The 19249-nt window shown below is 40.1% G+C and overlaps 2 protein-coding genes across 2 annotated transcripts; both read right to left on the reverse strand.

Annotated features, from left to right (window-relative positions):
* Window positions 1-2651: 2651 nt before the first annotated feature.
* LOC309712061 (uncharacterized protein) lies at window positions 2652-4728 on the reverse strand. The gene is made up of 4 exons (XM_082542644.1): window positions 4106-4728; window positions 3456-3543; window positions 3182-3377; window positions 2652-3078 (listed from the first exon to the last, which is right to left on the reverse strand). The coding sequence occupies exons 1-4, from the start codon at window positions 4518-4520 to the stop codon at window positions 3019-3021; spliced, it is 759 nt and encodes a 252-aa protein (XP_082398770.1). The 5' UTR covers window positions 4521-4728; the 3' UTR covers window positions 2652-3018.
* Window positions 4729-6156: 1428 nt separating this feature from the next.
* On the reverse strand, window positions 6157-18937 carry ctdspl2a (CTD (carboxy-terminal domain, RNA polymerase II, polypeptide A) small phosphatase like 2a). Its single transcript, XM_082541354.1, has 13 exons — window positions 18599-18937; window positions 16371-16582; window positions 13995-14130; window positions 13676-13822; window positions 13252-13491; window positions 13016-13109; window positions 12394-12505; window positions 12192-12278; window positions 12021-12083; window positions 11844-11923; window positions 9930-10056; window positions 9688-9783; window positions 6157-7426 (listed from the first exon to the last, which is right to left on the reverse strand). The coding sequence occupies exons 2-13, from the start codon at window positions 16557-16559 to the stop codon at window positions 7361-7363; spliced, it is 1437 nt and encodes a 478-aa protein (XP_082397480.1). The 5' UTR covers window positions 16560-16582; window positions 18599-18937; the 3' UTR covers window positions 6157-7360.
* Window positions 18938-19249: the final 312 nt, after the last annotated feature.

A 19249-nucleotide genomic window follows, 5' to 3' on the forward strand; every position in this document is an offset into this window, starting at 1 on the left:
CCCAGGAAATAATGACTTTTATTCCCTGTGTCTTGGTGCTGTACATCTATGTATTTTTGCACATTTTGATAAATGATTGCACTTATGTCCCATATTGATAACAAAATATAAAAAAGTGAGGGGTGGCTCAAAATCTTTCACAGTGCACATGCTTTTTTTTCCATACAGCATAAAAAAAGTGTTAAAGCATCAGGTTAAAATGAATTTGAAATACTAACATCTCTAATGTAAACAGTGTTTACAGTGCGAGGCACCTCTTTCGAACAGTGCGTCGTTTCTATTGTTCTCAGCTTTTTGTGTTGCATTCAAACATGGGTTACCTCTAACAGGGGCAAATTTATTACTGCTGGCACACAGACAGTCCTCTTTTAACTGTGGTACTTTATCAGTAAGAAAAAAGTGAGAGTGATATATGGGTTTGATAACACAGGCGGCCTGCTTTGGTGACCGATCCTGTTTTCCTAATAGATACCCAATGTGCTGATGTGTGTGTATTAACAGCCCGAGAAACGCGCAAAAGAGAATTTTTTTGTTTGGTTTTGTGGAGCAACGATGTAAAGCAAGACTTTAGCTTAAATCAGGGTTCTCATTAAGAAATGAAGACAACCAGGAGAACACTTTGTGTCAATAAATAATTTCATTTACTCATAAATAACCGATGGCACAGTGCTTTCAGTCTTAGTTTTCGTTTCCTCAGGTGTACTTGTTATGCTGCACAAATCTCTGTACTTTAATTAAACATCAGATATTATTCCGATGTCTCGTTACATCACGGATGCAGCTTACTAACAAGTTTGAAAGAAGATGAAAGACATTGCAGGCCATTGTTTTGGTTTAAAAACCATTCCCGTCTTGCGAAATCCTTCAGATAAACTGCTTCTGTTCATCAGAAATGGCTCACATTTGAAGGCCACAGAACAAACTGCCCATTGTTGGTCCACACTTTATTCCCTTTATGTACAGGCTTCATTATTGCTGCCTCATAAACTGTCTGTTATTCAATAACCATCAACTGTGAGGGGGGCGGCAGCCGTAGAGGGAGCTCAACTTGTTTATCAGGAAAAAACTCCCAAAATGAGAAGCAATCAGAAGAAAGGGAATCTGTATTATTCCACTAAATGTTTGTGCCTCACACTTTGTTTTCTTCATAAAAAAAATTCATGCATTAACAATTTAATATTTCCCTGTAAAAGACGTGTATTGTGCAGGACTGAACTTGAGGCAGGTCTGCAGTCAGGTATGATGTTTGTTATCTTTGCCAACATTTGCTCCAAAACTCCAAAACCCTCACTTACAGATCGATGCCAGAGCAGACCTGTCAGAGAGTACAATCAATCAATCAATATTATATTTCTATAGCACATTTAAAAAGGTCAGTGTCCATCAAAGTGCTTCCTACAAGGTAGCCAAGCAGATTACAACAAAAGGCAACAAAAACAGTTAAAACAATTATAGTTACAGTGACAGTTACAGTTACATAGCACAAATGCAGACCAGGTGGAAGTCCAAACTAATTTGCTTCAAAAGCTAGATGGAACAGGCGAGTTTTTAAGCGTGATTTAAACGTTCAACACAGTCCACTGGATGGTTTTGCAAAGCAGGAAAATAATGATGTCTTATATAAAATGTTTTGCTATACATGATGCCTTGCTGCAAGCATTGCTACACACAAGTGAAAAGGTGTGGAAAGCATTCAAACACCTCAGAAACTTGTTTGATAAAGAAGTAAAATCTCTTTTTGTTGTTATTTTTGCTTTTATCTGTTGATTGCAATGTACATTCATTGCCTACTTCATTAGGTATACTTGTTCAGCTGCTCGTTAACACCAATATCTAATCAGCCAATCACATGACACCAACCACATGGAGCAGGTTGTCTTTACCCTGCTTGGTCAAGATGACCTGCTAAAGTTCAAATCAAGCGTTAGAAGGAGGAAGTGAATTTGCTCTGAGTATCTCAGCGCTCATATGGTGGGGTCAAAATTTGGCATAAACTGCACAAATGAATCATGAATCCATCCTGAGTTGGATCAACAGTTGAAGCTGGTGGTGATTTGATGTTTTCTCAGCACACTTTGAGCATTTTTAAATGCCATAGCGTACCAGGTACTCCTGCTGCTCATGTCCATCCCTTTATAATCACAGTGCACCAATCTCCTGATGGCTCTTTCCAACATAATAAAGCTCCATTTCAGAAACCTCACATCATCTCAAACTGCTTAAGAGCATGACAATGAGTTCAGGAATAATTGCAGCATCTTGTCAAATCTGTGCTATAAAGAATTAAATTGGTATTAACTAAAAGTGGGTCCAAAGCAGTATTAGTATAGTGTACCTAATAAAGTGGCTGGTCAGTATATTTTATGGCAGTAGACTGACTGATACAGATCTATCACATGTTTGTGGGCTCTTTTTATGCAGTGGATTTACTGGTCTGGCCAAAAACTGCAGGTTGTTTGTAAAGTATTGTGTTAGTTTGTGTTTTATAAATAATGTGTTTACTGCATTTGTATTTTATAGCTGAAACTGTAAGAATATGGATTAGAATATTCAATCACTGGTAATGATATCCAGTAATTTGAGATCTAATTAAATAATTGACACACAGGTGACAGAGAGAATCTGACATATGTTTACTTAGCAGGTAGGTTTTCATGTTGTGGTACATGAATTAAACACTTATGGTGACACACAAGTTCATATAAGATACAAGAAAACACGTAAAAACAAACAGTGATTATGCCAACTGTCTAACGTCATATAAAGCAATGCACATCACTGGACAGCATTAATTAACAGCTAGAGTAGTGCAGATCCAGCCTGGTAATCCCCATAAATAAATAGAGCAAAGTCAATACATGATGGTATAGAATTTAAAAAAGTAGAAGGTTTTAATCTTGATTTAAATTGCAGGGGGCGAAAAGTAATTGTTGATTAAGTAGTTTTGAGATATTCACAGGGTTTAAACATAGCTGCCTTTCTTCACATTTTGCTACAAGTGTTCCTCTTGGTTTCTTCTTAGCTGGATGAGCTCGGACAGTCCGGGATCAAGCACACAAAATGCCCCTCGCAGTTACTCTGCAAAGAGAAAAAAAGACCGTGTTGGATTCAGAGCGCAATGAAGAAAAAAAAAGAAAAAACAGGGAAAAGTTTGGTTTTTATTATTATTGTTTTTCCTTACCTGGAGGTTGTTGTGGCATATGGGACTGTGAGGTGCAGTCAGGTGATTGTGCACACACTTCCCAAAGTGTTGCAGACAGGTGGAATCGGACGGGGCGCAGGTCTGAGAGCACGATGGACGCTTCAGCAGCAGACAGCTGGAGCAGGACGTGTGCTGGCAGGAGCCCTGGCACTCTTTATTCTGCAGAGATGTAGACCTACAGACGAGGAAATTCTGATTATTGCTAAAAACAACAAAAACAACGTGGCATTAAGAGGATGGAGAGGGGGCTCACCTGGCAGAGCAGATTGCAGAGGGGTTGGCCTGGCAGTACTCCTTGGTGCACTCTGGTTGGCAGCTCTCTGCATCCAGCTGTTCAATCACTGCACAGATTTAAAGAAATTACGAATGAGAGTCCCGCATTGTGGAGTCAGACTTTAAAAAAAGACAGGAAAACTGTAAAAGGTCTGATATCGTATTGATAACGGTGACACTTCTTTTCATCGGGGACAGATAAGATGAGTAATTATGGCTGAGGAACCTTTGATTCAAAGGAAGCCTTGACCACACTATCAGTCTTCACAGCTCATAAACCAGATTTTACCGCACCAGCACCATTCCCACTACACAGACTTACAGTCAAAGAATCTCACCAAGTGCATTTTACGCGTTTAGAGAAGATTTTAGCGCCTTTGTAGTTCCCGCCAACTTTATTTCCAGAAGGAAGAGTTAAATATTGCATTCTTGCTTACAGAGCCTTCTTTTAATTAGCATGATGGTTTCTGTACATGTGAATAAATCAGAACAACTCGATAACTTTTTTGTGCTGCTGTAAAACTTTTCATTTCCCCACTATTGCATTTCACGAGTGATTAAAGCATCACCCGTGGATCTGATGCGCAGTGGCTGCTTGTCATCATTTTAGAGTAATGGTTACAATCTCACCTGCTTTGCAGATCCCTTTGCGTTCTGCGTCTGGTTTGGCAGCTGCCGAGTCCTGAAAAACGCACACCAGCCCCTCGTCGCACTTCCCCAGGTAGTCCCACGTCCCCCCGCAGGTCTCCCCCTCCGTCTTGGCGCACACGGGGCAGCATCCGCAGACACCCGTCGTCACGCCCCCTTTACACTGGAGCTTCAGCGCCCGCCGGGAAGAGCAGTGTATCCGCTCGCAGGGCGGGCACTGAAGGGCCCGAAGCTGCTGGGTGTCCACGGGGGACGCTTTCTCCAACCCGAACACCCCCAACAGCGCACTGAGAAATAGCAGCATCCGCATCGTTGATAGACCTGACGTTATCCTGAGGGGAGAGCGCCTGTCTGCACCTTTTATATCCCCGGGCACCCCGGCATTGTCACACCACATGCTTCGTAGTTTAAGAGCCACAACCTCCTCCCACCACCACCAGCCAATAGATGGATGGATTTAGTCTAAAATATACGGTTAATTATCCCCACGTCTTATCTCCACGCTATCAACAGTGCGATTTTGTTTTGAAACAAGTCTTCCGTCCGAACATTGTTAGATAAACTCGGATGAAGGTGAATTCGGAGTCACATGACCTCTGAAAGGGGCAATTCGGTGTGCACCTGTAATCAGATAATGTCCCATTTCCCAAAAGAACAAAAGGTTTAACAAATCAGCAGGTTATCTCATCCGGACGCCTCACAAGGTTCTTAGCTGAATGAAAAATCTCGCAGGTTGTGTGCATGCCAGTAAAATATGGCCGCACTCACTGGGTGTCTGTCAGTTGACATTGCAGCTGCTGTATGTCATTTCTTTCCTTTTGAAGAGGGAAACATCTGCTTAAAAGTAGGACAAACTGCTGCAGAAACATACTTAGTCCTCGGCAAGTCACAAAAAGGTAAATTGTTTTGTGTTATTGTAGTTTATGCTGCAGTTAACATATTAAAATTAGCCGCTTTGGATATTAAACCCGTTTTGCATTACTTTTTATTCAATTTTTGAATGAAAAAAAAGGCCCACAATAACCCCAGCCACAAGAGATATTTAATGACTTTACTTTGAGGAAATGTTCTGTGTAAAATCCTGGAGGACAGAAAAGGATTTCTTTAGCTTTGGCTCTTAATATGCTCTATGTTCATTTGGATCCATACGAACTGTTAGTATGATGGTCCACAAACGAGAAACATAGCGAAATGGAAACACGTCCAGGTTTACTGAGTGCAGAGAAACAATTTAATAAAGGAAGATAAAACTACAATTAAAAAAAATATGAAGAGGCTAGACATAATGCACACAAGGTGCATTACAAAAGGAAGGTAAAGACCCTACAGTAATGCAGATAAAACCCCAGCAATCAGATGACCCCCCTATGAGCAAGCATTTGGAGACAGTGGGAAGGAAAAAAAAAAAATCCCTTCTAACAATAAGAAACCTCTGGCAGAACCAGGATCGGGGAGGGGTGGCCATCTGAGAGACCAGTTGGGGACGAGGGGAGGAAGACAGGACAAAAGTGAAAGAGAGCCACAGGTTTATTATTTTTAATAATACTAATAATTTTATTCTTCCTCTTTAAATAATACGCCAGCTAGCTAACGTTAGCTGCTATTCTCTCACTTAATTTTAATTATTCAATTAAATCTTTTTACACATTAGTCCTCATGTCCTACTGCTTAGTCGTTGACATAGCCAAAGGAGAGAAGCCCATATAGGATAAATATGCCCCGTCTAGTCCCCATAACCTTCAAAAACATTGAAGGTTATGTCATCTGATGAGGTCTAGGAAACAAAATAAAGTTTAAATTAAAAAAAAGAAAAAAGTTTTAAGTATCAAAATGATGCTTTGATCAGAAAAAGCAAACCAAAGAACTCCTGCTCCTCTTTCCTGTTGCACTGATCCCAGAGGAGCATCTCCACATTCACTCGTCCACCTCTGTATCAATTTGCATAATCCTGCAAGCTGTCTTCACTTTAAAAATAAATCTTTAAAAAAAAGTGTTGCTGAACAAACTAAAATCTCAGTTACTGCTAGGAAGCCTTGTGTCGTATAAAAATGTATTTATTTTCAAGGAAACCATTGAGTAACACTGAATACACCAGGAGTGATCATTCAATAAGTCAATAAAACTCGTGACTCCTACATCAAAGATCCCACATACAAGACGTCTTGGAAAAGAAGATTCAAAGCAAACATGTTGGCAATTTGCTGGTGCTACAATTTCATTTTTCCCCCACATAACAAATTTAGGCGATACACATCTGTGTAGAAAAGTGACAAGAGTTTACATCAACTTACAAAGGGCTGGATGTCAAAGTGCAAGATGCCTGAACCCCACCCTCCCACCCACCCCTCCTGTCAAAGAGGACGATCAAAATGTCGCAACCAGAAGCGGACTCTTAAATAAAAATCTCCAAAATTAAGATTCTGCCATTATGGGTTGGTATTCATTTGAGACCCTAGTCTATCTTACATTTCATAGCTTTAAAATATTATTTCAGAAAAATTTTTCCTCCCAAAGACACTCATTTCTTTTCTTCTTCTTCTTCTTTTTTTTTTTTTTTAAAACTGCACCTTATAAGAGACGACTGCATGTAATGGAGTAAAGCATCACAGGAATTATGCAGGCATACAACAGAAAAGCAGCTGCTTATCAACAAGTTCAAACAAAACAACATTTTATCAGTTAAAAAAGAAAAAAGCAACCGAGTCAGAGTACATACTAAAATCTGAAGTGAAACTAAAAGGACTTAAAAACCTCAGAGAAAAACAAACAAACAAAAAAACAAAACAATTATGTACATATATTTACAGGCAAATAGAGTGAATATTTTACAGGTTTGACTGGCCACTGGAGGTCAGGAGGAAACCAACAATGTCCTTGTAATCCAACACTGTGACATTCAGTTTTGTCAAATGACAAAATACCTTCCAGGAGGCCATCTGCAAGGTCGCACTGAAAACAAGTGAGCTAAGAAACCTCTGCTCTGAGTCTGCCTTCACTGTGTGTGCGTGTGTGTGTGTGTGCGTGTGTGTGGAGAAACATCCAGGACTTTTTTTGTGGACTCGAGCATAATTTTCATTTTTTCTTTTTTTTTTGTACGACTTAAAAAAATTATAATAATGGCAATGTTGTGTATGTAACACTGCCATTCAGAGCTGAATCCACTGAAGACATCCTTCTATGAGTCCGTTTGTTTTTTTTCCTTCTTCCACTGCGATCTTGTAAATGAACATTAGCACCTCAGTCTGGAGGGAGGAGGTCGTGCAAACGAAACCGCTCTCGGATGTGCGGTCTGACGTCTTCATTCTGGGACGAGACAGACAAGGTGAGACTGATTTAAAAACTGTAAATTATTAAAATTTCATTTTGATCACACATTCAGGATGTCTTCTTCTCTGCACGAGAAACAAGTAAAGACAAACTTTCACTAAATGCAATGTGTTTAGAGCTGGGCTGCTAATATTTTCAGTTGATACTGATATCACGTTAAAATTAAAATCCCTACTTCCGTAAAGTTCAAAGGTTCCCTTTTACACCAAAATGAGATGTTAAAATTTACGGTTGAGCCGTTGAACATGATAAATGCGCTGCTACATTGTGCAATTGTATTTTAAATATGTGACATGGGTTTTCTGACAAGGAAAAACCTTCAAGTGTTACAGAAGAACAAAAACGAACTGCAACACTAAATTCTTTGGTCAGGTCCAAAAAAATAAAGCAGCTATTACAACAAAAAATTTAATAAATACAGTATAGAGGTAAAGCATTTTAACTCCACAAACAGAAAATACTAAACATATCAGTACAAATTTTTAAAAACTTTCAAATATACATAAAAGGAGAACATAAGCAAAACTAACACTCAATTGTGTTCTACTTTTGTATCAATGGGAGTCTCAGTCATGGATGTCTGTGAAGCTTCTCAGTCATCCAGGTCATTGTAGTCTAAGGACCTTGGAAAGAAAAAAGCGTCTGGAGTTCTTTAAGTTGCTTGAAGACGTTTCACCTCTCATCCAAGAAGCTTCTTCAGTTCTAGGGTCAAATGGTGGAGAGTCCCAGATTTAAGCCCTGTGGGAGTGTCCCCCTGAAGAGGGACAATGGACCCCCTAATGAGACGCCAGACGCTTTAATGCCCACTCACAGCCTGGGCCATCTGACCTCAGTAAATTACAGGATAAGGTGGGGCTAGGTGAAACGTCTTCAAGCAACTTAAAGAAGTCCAGACACTTTTTTCTTTCCAAGCTCCTTAGACCTCAGTCATGGATCAGATGTGTGACTCGTTCCACCACTAATCCGCTGTGGTAGTAAAAAGCTGTTCATCTCTCCCTCTTCTCTCCACATGTAGCAGGATAAAGTCGTCTGAGAGAAACGTTTATAGCCACGAAGTTGGTAACAGGCTCAGTTTCTCTAATCAGCTTCTTAAATCTGACATTTTCGACTCTGCTTACTGGCATCATGCCTTGTCACCTGGCCTTTGTGGAAACCTGCTTTCAACACAGTTTGCAGTGTTGGAGCGCACACTACTCTGTTCTGAGTTTTCATTTTCTGTTGCCATGTCGTCTTTTACCTTGCCCGAGCTTTTAGCGCAATGCGTGTAGCAGCCCAAATATAAGCTCATGTGCTGCTGCCGGCTGTCTCTCCTACCCCGTGTACGTCAACCCAACCTGTGTGGCTTTGATGTTATTCTACCCACATGACTGTCTTGGCACTACTTATTGTCAATGGCCTTTTGTGTTGTCCGTCAAAACATGGATGGAGTGAGCTCTATCGATTTTATACCGACCATGTTTGATATCACTATTGAGTAAACCTTTTGCATGATAATGTTATCGTTTTATTGCCCAGCTCTAATCATGATATTACTGAGCATGTCAATCCAGCAGAGTTAATGTTACACAGTGCTGTGTTAATAGCAATGTTTGCCTCTCACGTCCGTCTTCCTCTGCTTTACTCACATTACCTAAAACTTCTCTGCACCATTTTACTTTCTGCTCTTTTTTGGTTGCACTTCCTCTCAGACCACCTTCTCTTTGCTGACTGGGTTTATACACTTACAAAGCTTTGAAAAAAAATCTAATATTAAAATGTGAGCGTTGTTGACTGAGTTGACACTTCCCTTTTTTGTGGTTAAATGCATTGGTCACAAAACTAAACCTGGCACCAAATTAAGCCATTGACAGCTGACTGACAGCTGTTATCTAACCAAGAGTTAGACTACAGCTTTCTAGCCAATCAAAATTTGCGATTTCAGCAGCCATATGCAGCATTTTGTTGGTACAGTGCAGTGGTTTTCAAACCATGAACCAATGCAGATATACAGACTGAAACTCAGTTAAATGAATCAGTAGCAAAGTAAGAAACTTAACTGGTTTGTTTAAATAATTTACACATATTTGTTTATATGTTCTCTATTAGCAACACTAAATATAAAACTGGTAAGTTTATTACACAGCTAACTCTGCGTGTGGTGAAGAGTGGGTGGAACAGTGACAGCAGACTGCCAGCTGTGGTTATTTTCCACTGGTGTGAATGCACAGATGCAAATATTTACAAGTCCAAGTACATACCAGCTCCACAAGTTTCTCGAGGAAAGGAATAAGCTTTAGAAGCTCGTTGTCATTTCTATCCACAAACCAGCTCTCAATGGGGATTCCATTGGAAAGCTGAAAGAAACAAAAACGCGTGTTTAGAGCAATGTGACACAAAATCATGGATAAAAGTGCAGTTTAAAATGAATTCATTCATTTAAAAAAAACAAAAAACAAATAAACAACTAATAATAAAATAATTTCTGGTGTAAGAACTTTACCTGATAAGCAAAGGCTTGGGGTGAGTTGTCGATTATTACAGTTTTGGAAAGATCCCGCCCGAGAATGTTTAGGTCTTTAATGTAATTTCCTTGAACGCACACACAGTGCTCACGAAATAGTCTATGTCTAAAAGAAAGAAAGCAAAAAAGAAAAATGCAGCATGACAGATTTATTCCGAGAAAATAACACCAAAGGAAGAAGAGCTCTGGTGAAGTTAATGATGCTTACAGAAAAATTCAAAGGGTCAAATGATTTACACTGTGCATTTGTCCCGAGGTTGGCGGTAAGGTGACAGAAGGAAAAGAAATTAATAAATGTTTCATGAAAAAAAAAACCCCAAAAAACCCCAAAAACAAATGCAAGCGTCCCGACAGGCATTTCAGATTGGTTTGTTTGAAACAATGAAAAGGGAGTGAATGGTGCTTTCAGAATAATATATTCATGAAACACTGGACACGCTGAGAGGACCAAATCAGTAATGCTGGTTGTGCTTGAATGAGTGAGAAAAATGATATAAGCTGCATGTTTATGTGCAAGTGATGACCTTCAAATATTAATCATAAATAAATAAATGAATGACACCCACCATCAGTTTGCCAAAATACCAATGCAAGGTGGGTATGACTGGGAAACTGCATGCTTACTGGCTAACAACTCGTGATTGACAAGACACTATTTTGATACATAATATTTGCAAAAAAGAGATTTAGTCCAAGCAAGTCCAGCAATAGCAAAATGGTGAAAAGTGCAACACTAACTAGAATTGGAGAAAGTCTTTAAAATATGATTTGTGGCTCAGTGCTACAGGCAACATTGCCTTCAAACTTTTATTTTGAAGGCAACATGATCTCAATTTCTGGTTTGTGTTACACTTTTCACAGCTTCACTACAGCCAGCAGAGCTGCTGAACAGCATTTGTAGAGAGGTCCATAACTTCCATGCAAACTACAACTGCAGCTGCCAAAGCAATCACAAAGAGGGTTTTGCCAATCAGTTGGGGAATGCACATTTATGCTAGCAACAGGTTGTTGCCAGGGAGTTACTAACCACTCTGCAAACCTGTGTGACTGGACCTTAAGCAACTGTTTTTCCAGCGACTACCAGCAACCCCAATAATCACTTGCAACTCAATTGCAGTCAGAACACTAGTCTTGGTCTGTTGGGCGCTAGCTTCTTCCATCTTCTCGGTTTGGAGTTCGTTGCTAACATCGTCATCTGATACATCCTTTCTGGCTTTTTTAGGTTTAGGTCCTTGTTTAATCAGCATCCTGACTGGCTGGGTCGGAGCAAGTGCTAATAAAAGAGTGGCTTTAGCTGCGGTGTAGGTGCAATTAGAGGATGTAAAGATCGGAGCTCAAAGTTTTGCTGCCGTTCAGATACACGAAACAGCCAGAAGCCTTACTAGTTGGGGAATACTGATTTTTTCCCCCTCATGACTCTCCAGAGCTGTGCATAGGCTCTGCTTAGGAGTGACACACAACCAAGCTGGTTGCCTGATAAACTGAACCTCTTCTAAACAACAACGGAGCTTGCTGAGAAGTCCAAACACAAATCTTCAAAGGATTTGTTTACAAAATCAACACAACCAGGAAGGGGGAGGAGCTTTATGGCTTTTCCAGTAAAGAAAACCTGCTGTTAGTTTTACTGGAAAAGGAAACACGAAGAACTTGAATACTGGATAGTACACCTGGTATAAAAATCAAGGAAGTTCCTTTTTTTTTTTCCTGTGTCAAGAGCGATATTTTAAATGTTCATCTTGGATCTTCTCCTAAGGATGACTACAGAATAAAGCTGGTGAACTCTGATGGAATGAATACAGGTTTGTATCCTGTTCATTTCCTCTCTTACTCTACAGCTACCAGACATCTTACAAAGCAGGCAGAGTTCATCTTTGGATGCACGTTCCCACTGACCTTACTAACTGTTTTTTCGGATCCAGGATGTTGAGCAACTTGTCAGCATAGACCTTCTTTGAAGCAGTGAAGAGAATAATCTGAAATTTTAATGGACAGCAATAAATGACTAATACTGAATCTGAGAGGAGGCCAGACTAAACAAACGTATGCACTCTAACAAAAGATGCCTCTTACCTCGTACAACTGAGACATGCGCTCGAGAAACTCTCTGAAAAAGGGCCTCAACCGAACATACACCTGCAGGTTTAAAAAAAAAAAAAGAAAAAATAGATCAAGAGACAGAAGGTTTAGGAACAGCCATAAAAAGTGAGTCTCTTAAACTGGGGAATGATGCTGAACCTGTACCTGGTATATTACATCTTGAAAAAGCACGGGGAATGTCAGAGCTGCATCTTCGAGCTCATTCAAACTACAATGAACCAGAGTTTCATCCTGGAAGCAAGAGAAGAAAAAAACAAATTATTTTTATTTTATTGTTGTCTTTAATTTGAGTCTTTTTTTTTATTTTATTTTGAGATGAAAGCATAAGGGACATTTTGCTGCTTACCAGATCAAGGACAAGAGAAAACTCTGGTGTGCTGCGTGTTTTTAAAGGCAGCGCCGGTTTGCGTGTTAACTGCTCTTCTGTCAGCGGAGGCACGTGCTTGATGAAGAAGTACCTCGAATTTAAAGAAACCAAAAGGAAATATATCAACAGTCAAAAATCACAAGTATTTAAATGTCCCAGTTGAACCTTTGATAGTAATATAACTTATTTACTGTTTCTTTTATAGATGTTGGATAAAAAAAATAAAGGAAAACAAAGAGAATATTTAATCTTCACTGGGGGAAATCGGGGATGAGCAAACAGTATCCTCCAGTGAAGTAAATGCAGAGTGATGCACAGACTTAAAAGTGTGGTTTTGCTGCCACCTGGTGGCTGAAAGTTTCACAACAAGCTCAACACCAGCATACAAAGTCACCTTGAATGTGATTTCAAGTGGAATCACACCACAAAACTCAACAAAGACAGGGTTTGCTGCGCAAAGTGCAAGCTCAAATTTAACAACAATGCAGCACTTATTCTATTAGCACCAAGTCTATTAATGTTTACTTAATTAACACTGAAAGGATTTATATTAAATTTAGAGTTTGTTTTAAAAAAAGAAAAAAAAAATTGATTAACTTACGGGTCGAAAACTTCCCAGTCCTCATCATATGAGGGTTCTGCTGGAACTGCAGGTAATGAGTGTGGATAGCTGCCATCTGGCATACACCCAGGAGCTGACAGAGACACATAAGATTTAAGAGAAATTCAAATGCAATGATTCTGAGAAATAACAAGCCTCTACTGTGAAGTTGTCCTTGTTTATGTGAATTAAGTTTTAAATTCAAGGAGGATTAGGCCTAACGTGCGTGGTCGTACCTGTTAACGGGGGCATGTCAGTTTCAGTGACGATCTCTCCTTCTTCTATGGTTGTATCGGAGGTAATGTGGAGCCTCTGTGGTAAAATCGGAGCAGTGTGACACGGAGCGATGCCCTCGGTGGATGTGAGGGTGGATGTGAGAGTGCTGCTCGGCATCTCTTCAGCCTGCTCGATGTCCAGCTGTTTCATGATTTCCTCTGCCTCCATGGCTTGGCCGGGAGAATCAGAGCCAGGAGTGGCTTAACAGAGGGAATACAAATAAGATGTGGCTTTCAGTCATATATCGCTGGTTCTTCAGAAAAAAACCCTAAAACCATTCAGTTTATATTTCAGCATGATTGTTTGTTATCATTTATTTATTATTTATTAATTCAGCCTAAATTACCTGTGGATCGGCTACAGAATACTTGTGGACTTTCTTACCAGTTTTAGTTGCTGGTGAGAAAAAGTTGAAGACTGGGGAGAAGATGGTTCCAAGGAGGGTGGTGCGTGTTGGGCTGCTCGTTGAGTCGACGGGGGCCTCCAGTTTACCGTTTGGTTTAATTGGTTTACTATGGCAGGTCATGGTGTCTTTTGAAGAAAAGAAGAAAAAAAAAAGGAGGGGGAAAAAGGACATGGTTTTAGTTTGTTGACACTATTGTAAAATTTTTAGGGTTCTTAAGACAGAGCTATAAAACTGCAGAATATACATGAAAGATATGCGAATTGTTATGGTCAGCTTCTATAGACTGGTCTGTCATACCTTTATTTGGACTTTTCCGGCAAACTCTGGATACGGATTTATTAGAGAGGCCTCTAGTCTGTGGTGTTGAAGTAATGAGATCACCGTCGGGATTACAATCAATACGACTCCGCTTGGCAGGAATATCCTGCTCCACCTAAAAAGAAACGACACACACAGTTACAAATGTACTTAATTGACATTTTTCCACAGCTTTAACTTCTTCAGTGTGCAAATCGCTAACATGTTGCAATGCAAAATATATTTAGCAGCACTGAAAGCAGTTGCCATGACATTACCACAGAAAGCGCATCTTTAATTTCTCAATGTGGATGTTTTACAAGCATGTGATGACATTTGATTAAAAATGTGACTTCTGTTCTGGGGCGGAACGGTGCTCAGTGGTTAGCACTGCCACCTCGTAACAAGAAGGTTCTAGATTTGAATCCACTGGCCGCCCGGGGCCTTTTCTGTGTCTGCGTGGGCTCTCTCGGGGTACTCTAGCCTCCCCCCACAATCCAAAAACATTCATGTTAGGTTAAATGGTGATTCCAAATTGGCTGCAGGTTTGAGTGTGACTGTCAATGGTTGTGTGGGTCAACCCTGCAATAGACAGGCAACCTGTCGAGAGTACACTCCATCTCTACCCCATGACCTCTACGATAGCCTCAAGTCTGCCTCACCACTATGAATCAAATAAATGGAAGAAAACTGAAGGATGATCTGTTAAAAGTCAGTGCACTGACATACCTCACTAACCCACTAAACTTGCTTTGTAGTACCCCTCTAAGGACATAACAATGATAACAATACTGGCAGCTGCCAGTGCTACCCCTCAGCTTCCTAGTAGATGCACTTATAAATCAAACTCCCAGTGACCTCTGACCTTGAGGTTGAGATCACTGAAATTCAAACATAGTAGATGCACCTATGGTATGAATGGCACATTATCAAGTTATCACTTTCACAAACCTGCGTGAGCACATGCCACACACAGAGTTTTGTCTGCCAAGTAGGGAGACAACAAAACCCCATGGACCTTTTTATGGCTGAGGGGTAAAAACAGAGTGTGCAAAGTGCTTTGACTGACAGGAAAAAGGAGAACACTCAACTCAATGCAACTTGTTAAGTCAAACTGTCCCAACACCACTAAATGAAGCCCTCCTTTGAAATGAATGTGTGACATTGTCACTGCATTTGCATGCAGCTGGTGATGCAGAAAATGTCTACATGTTTTTTTTTTTTACATTCTGTTCTACCTGTTTTACACTGCTGGAACTTCAGTTACTAGAACACAGACCAGAAAACTGATTATGGTTACATTATTAGGCCGTTTATCAAACAGGATATCTATTCAATCAATAAAATTGATTTCACTTTAATCTGGTGGCAAACTAAACTGATTTCCAAGTCTAATTTATTAGGTTGTGAGACAGAGTCAGAGTCAGAGTCAAACACACAGAGTAACCTCTGATGCTTTAATAGATGCATTTTAAAGGTTTCAAGCTCTAATGTGTGGCTGCTTGGTCGGAAATAAAAAAAACAGCAAAGATATTAACATGTTTACTTTACTCCACAGTATGCTAATAATGATCATGAACTCAGTAGATCTGGGGATTTTCTGCAGCATTGCATTTTCTTGTATTCCTGTAAGCAGCAGTGTTGCATTTTACTGTGATATTGTCATGTTTTTTTACAGAGTAAAATGTCTCTGATTGGAATGAGTGGTGCTAAATCGAACCATTTTTGTGCAGAAGAGTCAAACGATGTGGGCAAACGCCGCCCCTTTTACGTGAGCGTGCAAGCAGAAAGCTTAAGTTTATCTCTGATTGGGGTTTAAGGTATTGTTAAGCCAGCAGACACAAAGAAAACCTGGCTGTGTAGAACTAATATACACCTTAGGATGCATTAGTGTATGTGTTTATTAAGGCTGACATGCCTGCATAGCATGAACGCTGTGCTTGTATTATAATCCCTATTCTGAACTTTTTAGATCTTGCCCCTGACATTCATCACCTGTGTTATATTAACAAAAATTTACAATGAAAACTAAAAAAAACAAATAAAAACCAAGCAAACTAGCACTATGTGGAAACTGTAAAACTAAACAACGTGGAAAAAATTAACGAACCCACTGAAGCCTATAGGAGGTTTCGGCAGTCTAAGACAAAAATATCTAACTTTTGTGTGGACATCAGTAATTTGAGTCAGACTTAAAATAATTGTAAACCTGCTGTTTCGATGGCTAAAAACACTACTAACAGTTACATGCGTGACACAGCTTCCCTTTATCAGCTTTTTGGTTTGTTTTTTTAAGTAGCTGTGTGTGTTCTTGCGCCGTACTATGAAGCACAGAATGAAGCACATAAAACAAAAAAAAAAAAAAGCTGTGCTTACCTTGACTGCATTTCCACGAATGAATTTCTTGATAGTGGAGAACAGGCCTGTCTCATTCTTCTGCATTTTGCCTCGACCTCTCACCGGCGATGGCTCCACTTCACAGTGTTTCCTTTTGGCCTGGGACGGGTGGGTTTGATGGCCTACGCTCGGCTGCTGAGGAGCTTTACGCACTCTCAGCTTCATCATGTACCAACGTCACATAGAAAAATCTGACAAGGAAGGAAAAGATGGAGTTAAGTCGACTGAGCGGTTTTGACACTGCACTTCAAACACAAAGGGTAGACACTCAATCCTTTGTGTTATAACAGTAAACACAATCCATCCATAAATGGTAAAAAAAAAAAAGAAAAAAAAAAAAAAAGTGTGCTTTGCCGCTCTGACAGGAATCGTGCATGTCCCCATTACTTATGACCAAAAATGCAAGTTACACTCAAGTACATGAAACTCTACCCCCCCAAGAAAACCCCCTCAAAAAACCTAGACTGTGATAAAAACATAAAAATTATCACTATTTTAAATTGTTTTTTTAATTTGTAAAAAAGGTGTTTTAATTTACTTGAGTATCAAAAGGGCTTTTGTTTACCAAAAGGTCAGAAACAGCAGGAAATTGCACAAGTTCCTCTCCAACCATGTGCCTAAAAATCCTGATAGGTTTTCAGATCTGCTGCCCAGCCAATATCATACAAGACAAGACTTTTTACATAAACACAAAGCAAACATTTCTTATCCTGACAAGGACTTGTGCTGAGCAGGATATAGCAACTTCTCTCTTCGGCAGACAAACTGTGTCAGGGTTTTTCCTGGCTTAAAAATTTAAAAAAAAAATTAAAAAAAATTGGCCTTTGGGCGTTACTATGCAAGTACAGCAAGGGCTAAGACTGAGTTACTTCATCGATGTTCTTTCTTGCTTATTTTCTAAACAAAATAATACTAAAAAAATAAAAATACACCACAAAGCTAACCATCTTTTTTAAGCTCTACCCAAAAACCTCTTTAATGTGTTTCAGTTTTTTTTTTTGGTTTTTTTTTTTAAATGCACGAAAAACACTGATGCAGCTTCTAAATTCCCCTCAGTTTCCAACGCAAATTCTTGTTTTATGAAATACGTGTAAATACAGGTCACATACGTTGACATGACTGTGTGTGGTTCTAGTTTACTATAGCAAAGAAGCAAGTTCCTAAAGTTGTATTTATTTATGTTTACAGTTTTCACATCCTCATTCTGTCTCCCTTCGCAGATACAGTCAAATGCGTTTTTATTGGCGTGCTAAAGCTGTGCAACGAAAACCCACGATTTATGGACACTTCACCACCAATCTAGTCAAAATGTGTGCAGACAATTGAGTAACTTAAGGAAGCTCATCAAATTAGTTCAGATGAAACGCATACCTTTGCCTTTTTTTTTAGCTGTCACGGCCACTCGACTCCGGTATAAATGAAAGAAAAGTTATGAAAACAAAAAATTCGTGTAAGCCGGACCGGTCAGCGGAGTGGGTGGTAAACAGCAGAAGTTAGCAAAAATATGAAGCTTTCGAGTTATCCGAGGTTAGCTGCTGCTTAGAGGATAGGCTTTGTGTTTATATATGTTTGCTAAGTTGTTGCTGAATGAGATCTGACAGCAAACAGCACCGCTGTCTAACGTTATGTAACATCAGACGGGCTGCCTTAACGCCAACGACGTCAGCTACCGCTAACGTTAGCCAACCGCTGACATTTAGCATCAATACTACACAGACAACACCGCTCTGACGCTGATGCCCCGCATTATTTGGCCCACCGCCGACTTTACGTAGTCAGAACTGACACCTGTAGGCTTAACAGAACTGTTGTTAATGCTAGCATAAAACAGGCGCTGTCTGTCAGTGGGTTCTGTGGCTAACGTTAACCAAACTATAGTTAGCTTGCAAGCTAACAAAACGCCAAAGGCAGCAAAAGCCATTTCGTGACATTACTCCCTCCGCTTCAAAAAACTCCTCTAGTGTGTCTTCCGACAGCATATCTATAGGTAATATGGAAATTACTCTTTAATCCTTCAGTGAAATAAAGGTAATTAAAGCAAACTTCGCTGTGGCTAACGCGTCATTTTGTTCGCTCCCGTAACCATCTTTAGCAATTGAGACTACGCCCCCTTCGGTAGCCAACGTTAGCTGCTAGCTAGCAGGAGTCGGGCTTTCACGGGGGGGACAAGCCTTTTTGTTTACATGTTGACGTTGTTCGATGCTTACCGATGATCTAGGAAGCTCTTCAAAACGTCCCGCAGCGTTGTCAGCTCTCGGCCACGACCGTGGCGGCCACGGACAAAGATCGGGCCGTGGTTGTTGCCGCCAGCTGTGTCCGTCGCTCAGTAGCTAGTCACAGATCGACCATGTCTGCGGACGCCATTTCCCGCCTCATCACAAACATAACGTTGCGGTGCGCAGAAGAATGTGACACACGTAGGTGAACCAACGTGGCGAGCGCAGTCAACAGGAAAATGGCTTTAGTATGTGCGCAGCTGGACCCGGGCTCTCCGTCACATTTTATCCCTGCTGGTGCTGTTGTGCGACTGCAAGAATCCTGTATTAATTAAGCCGAATCTGAACGTTTGGACTGCAAATTGGCATTTTTTGTAGGACAGTGGCCAGGATGGTTCAGACGTTTTAAGACTTTCAAAAATCTTGCAAGCAAAAAACAAAATCCCAAAACAAAAGCAGCTTCTCCACATTATACTGTATAATTGGACTAAAAGCAGGCTCAGCTTTTAGTCAAATTTAGATCATCTCTTGTTGGGGGGGGGATGAAAGTGAATTAAACTTAGCATTTAACCAAATCCGAGACAGTCATTTAAATATCCCTGCAGGTTTCCGACATTTATTGATGTTTTTAACGTTGACATT

This window comes from Aulonocara stuartgranti, assembly GCF_965226115.1.
Source record: "Aulonocara stuartgranti genome assembly, chromosome: 7".
Classification (NCBI taxonomy): Eukaryota; Metazoa; Chordata; class Actinopteri; order Cichliformes; family Cichlidae; genus Aulonocara; species Aulonocara stuartgranti.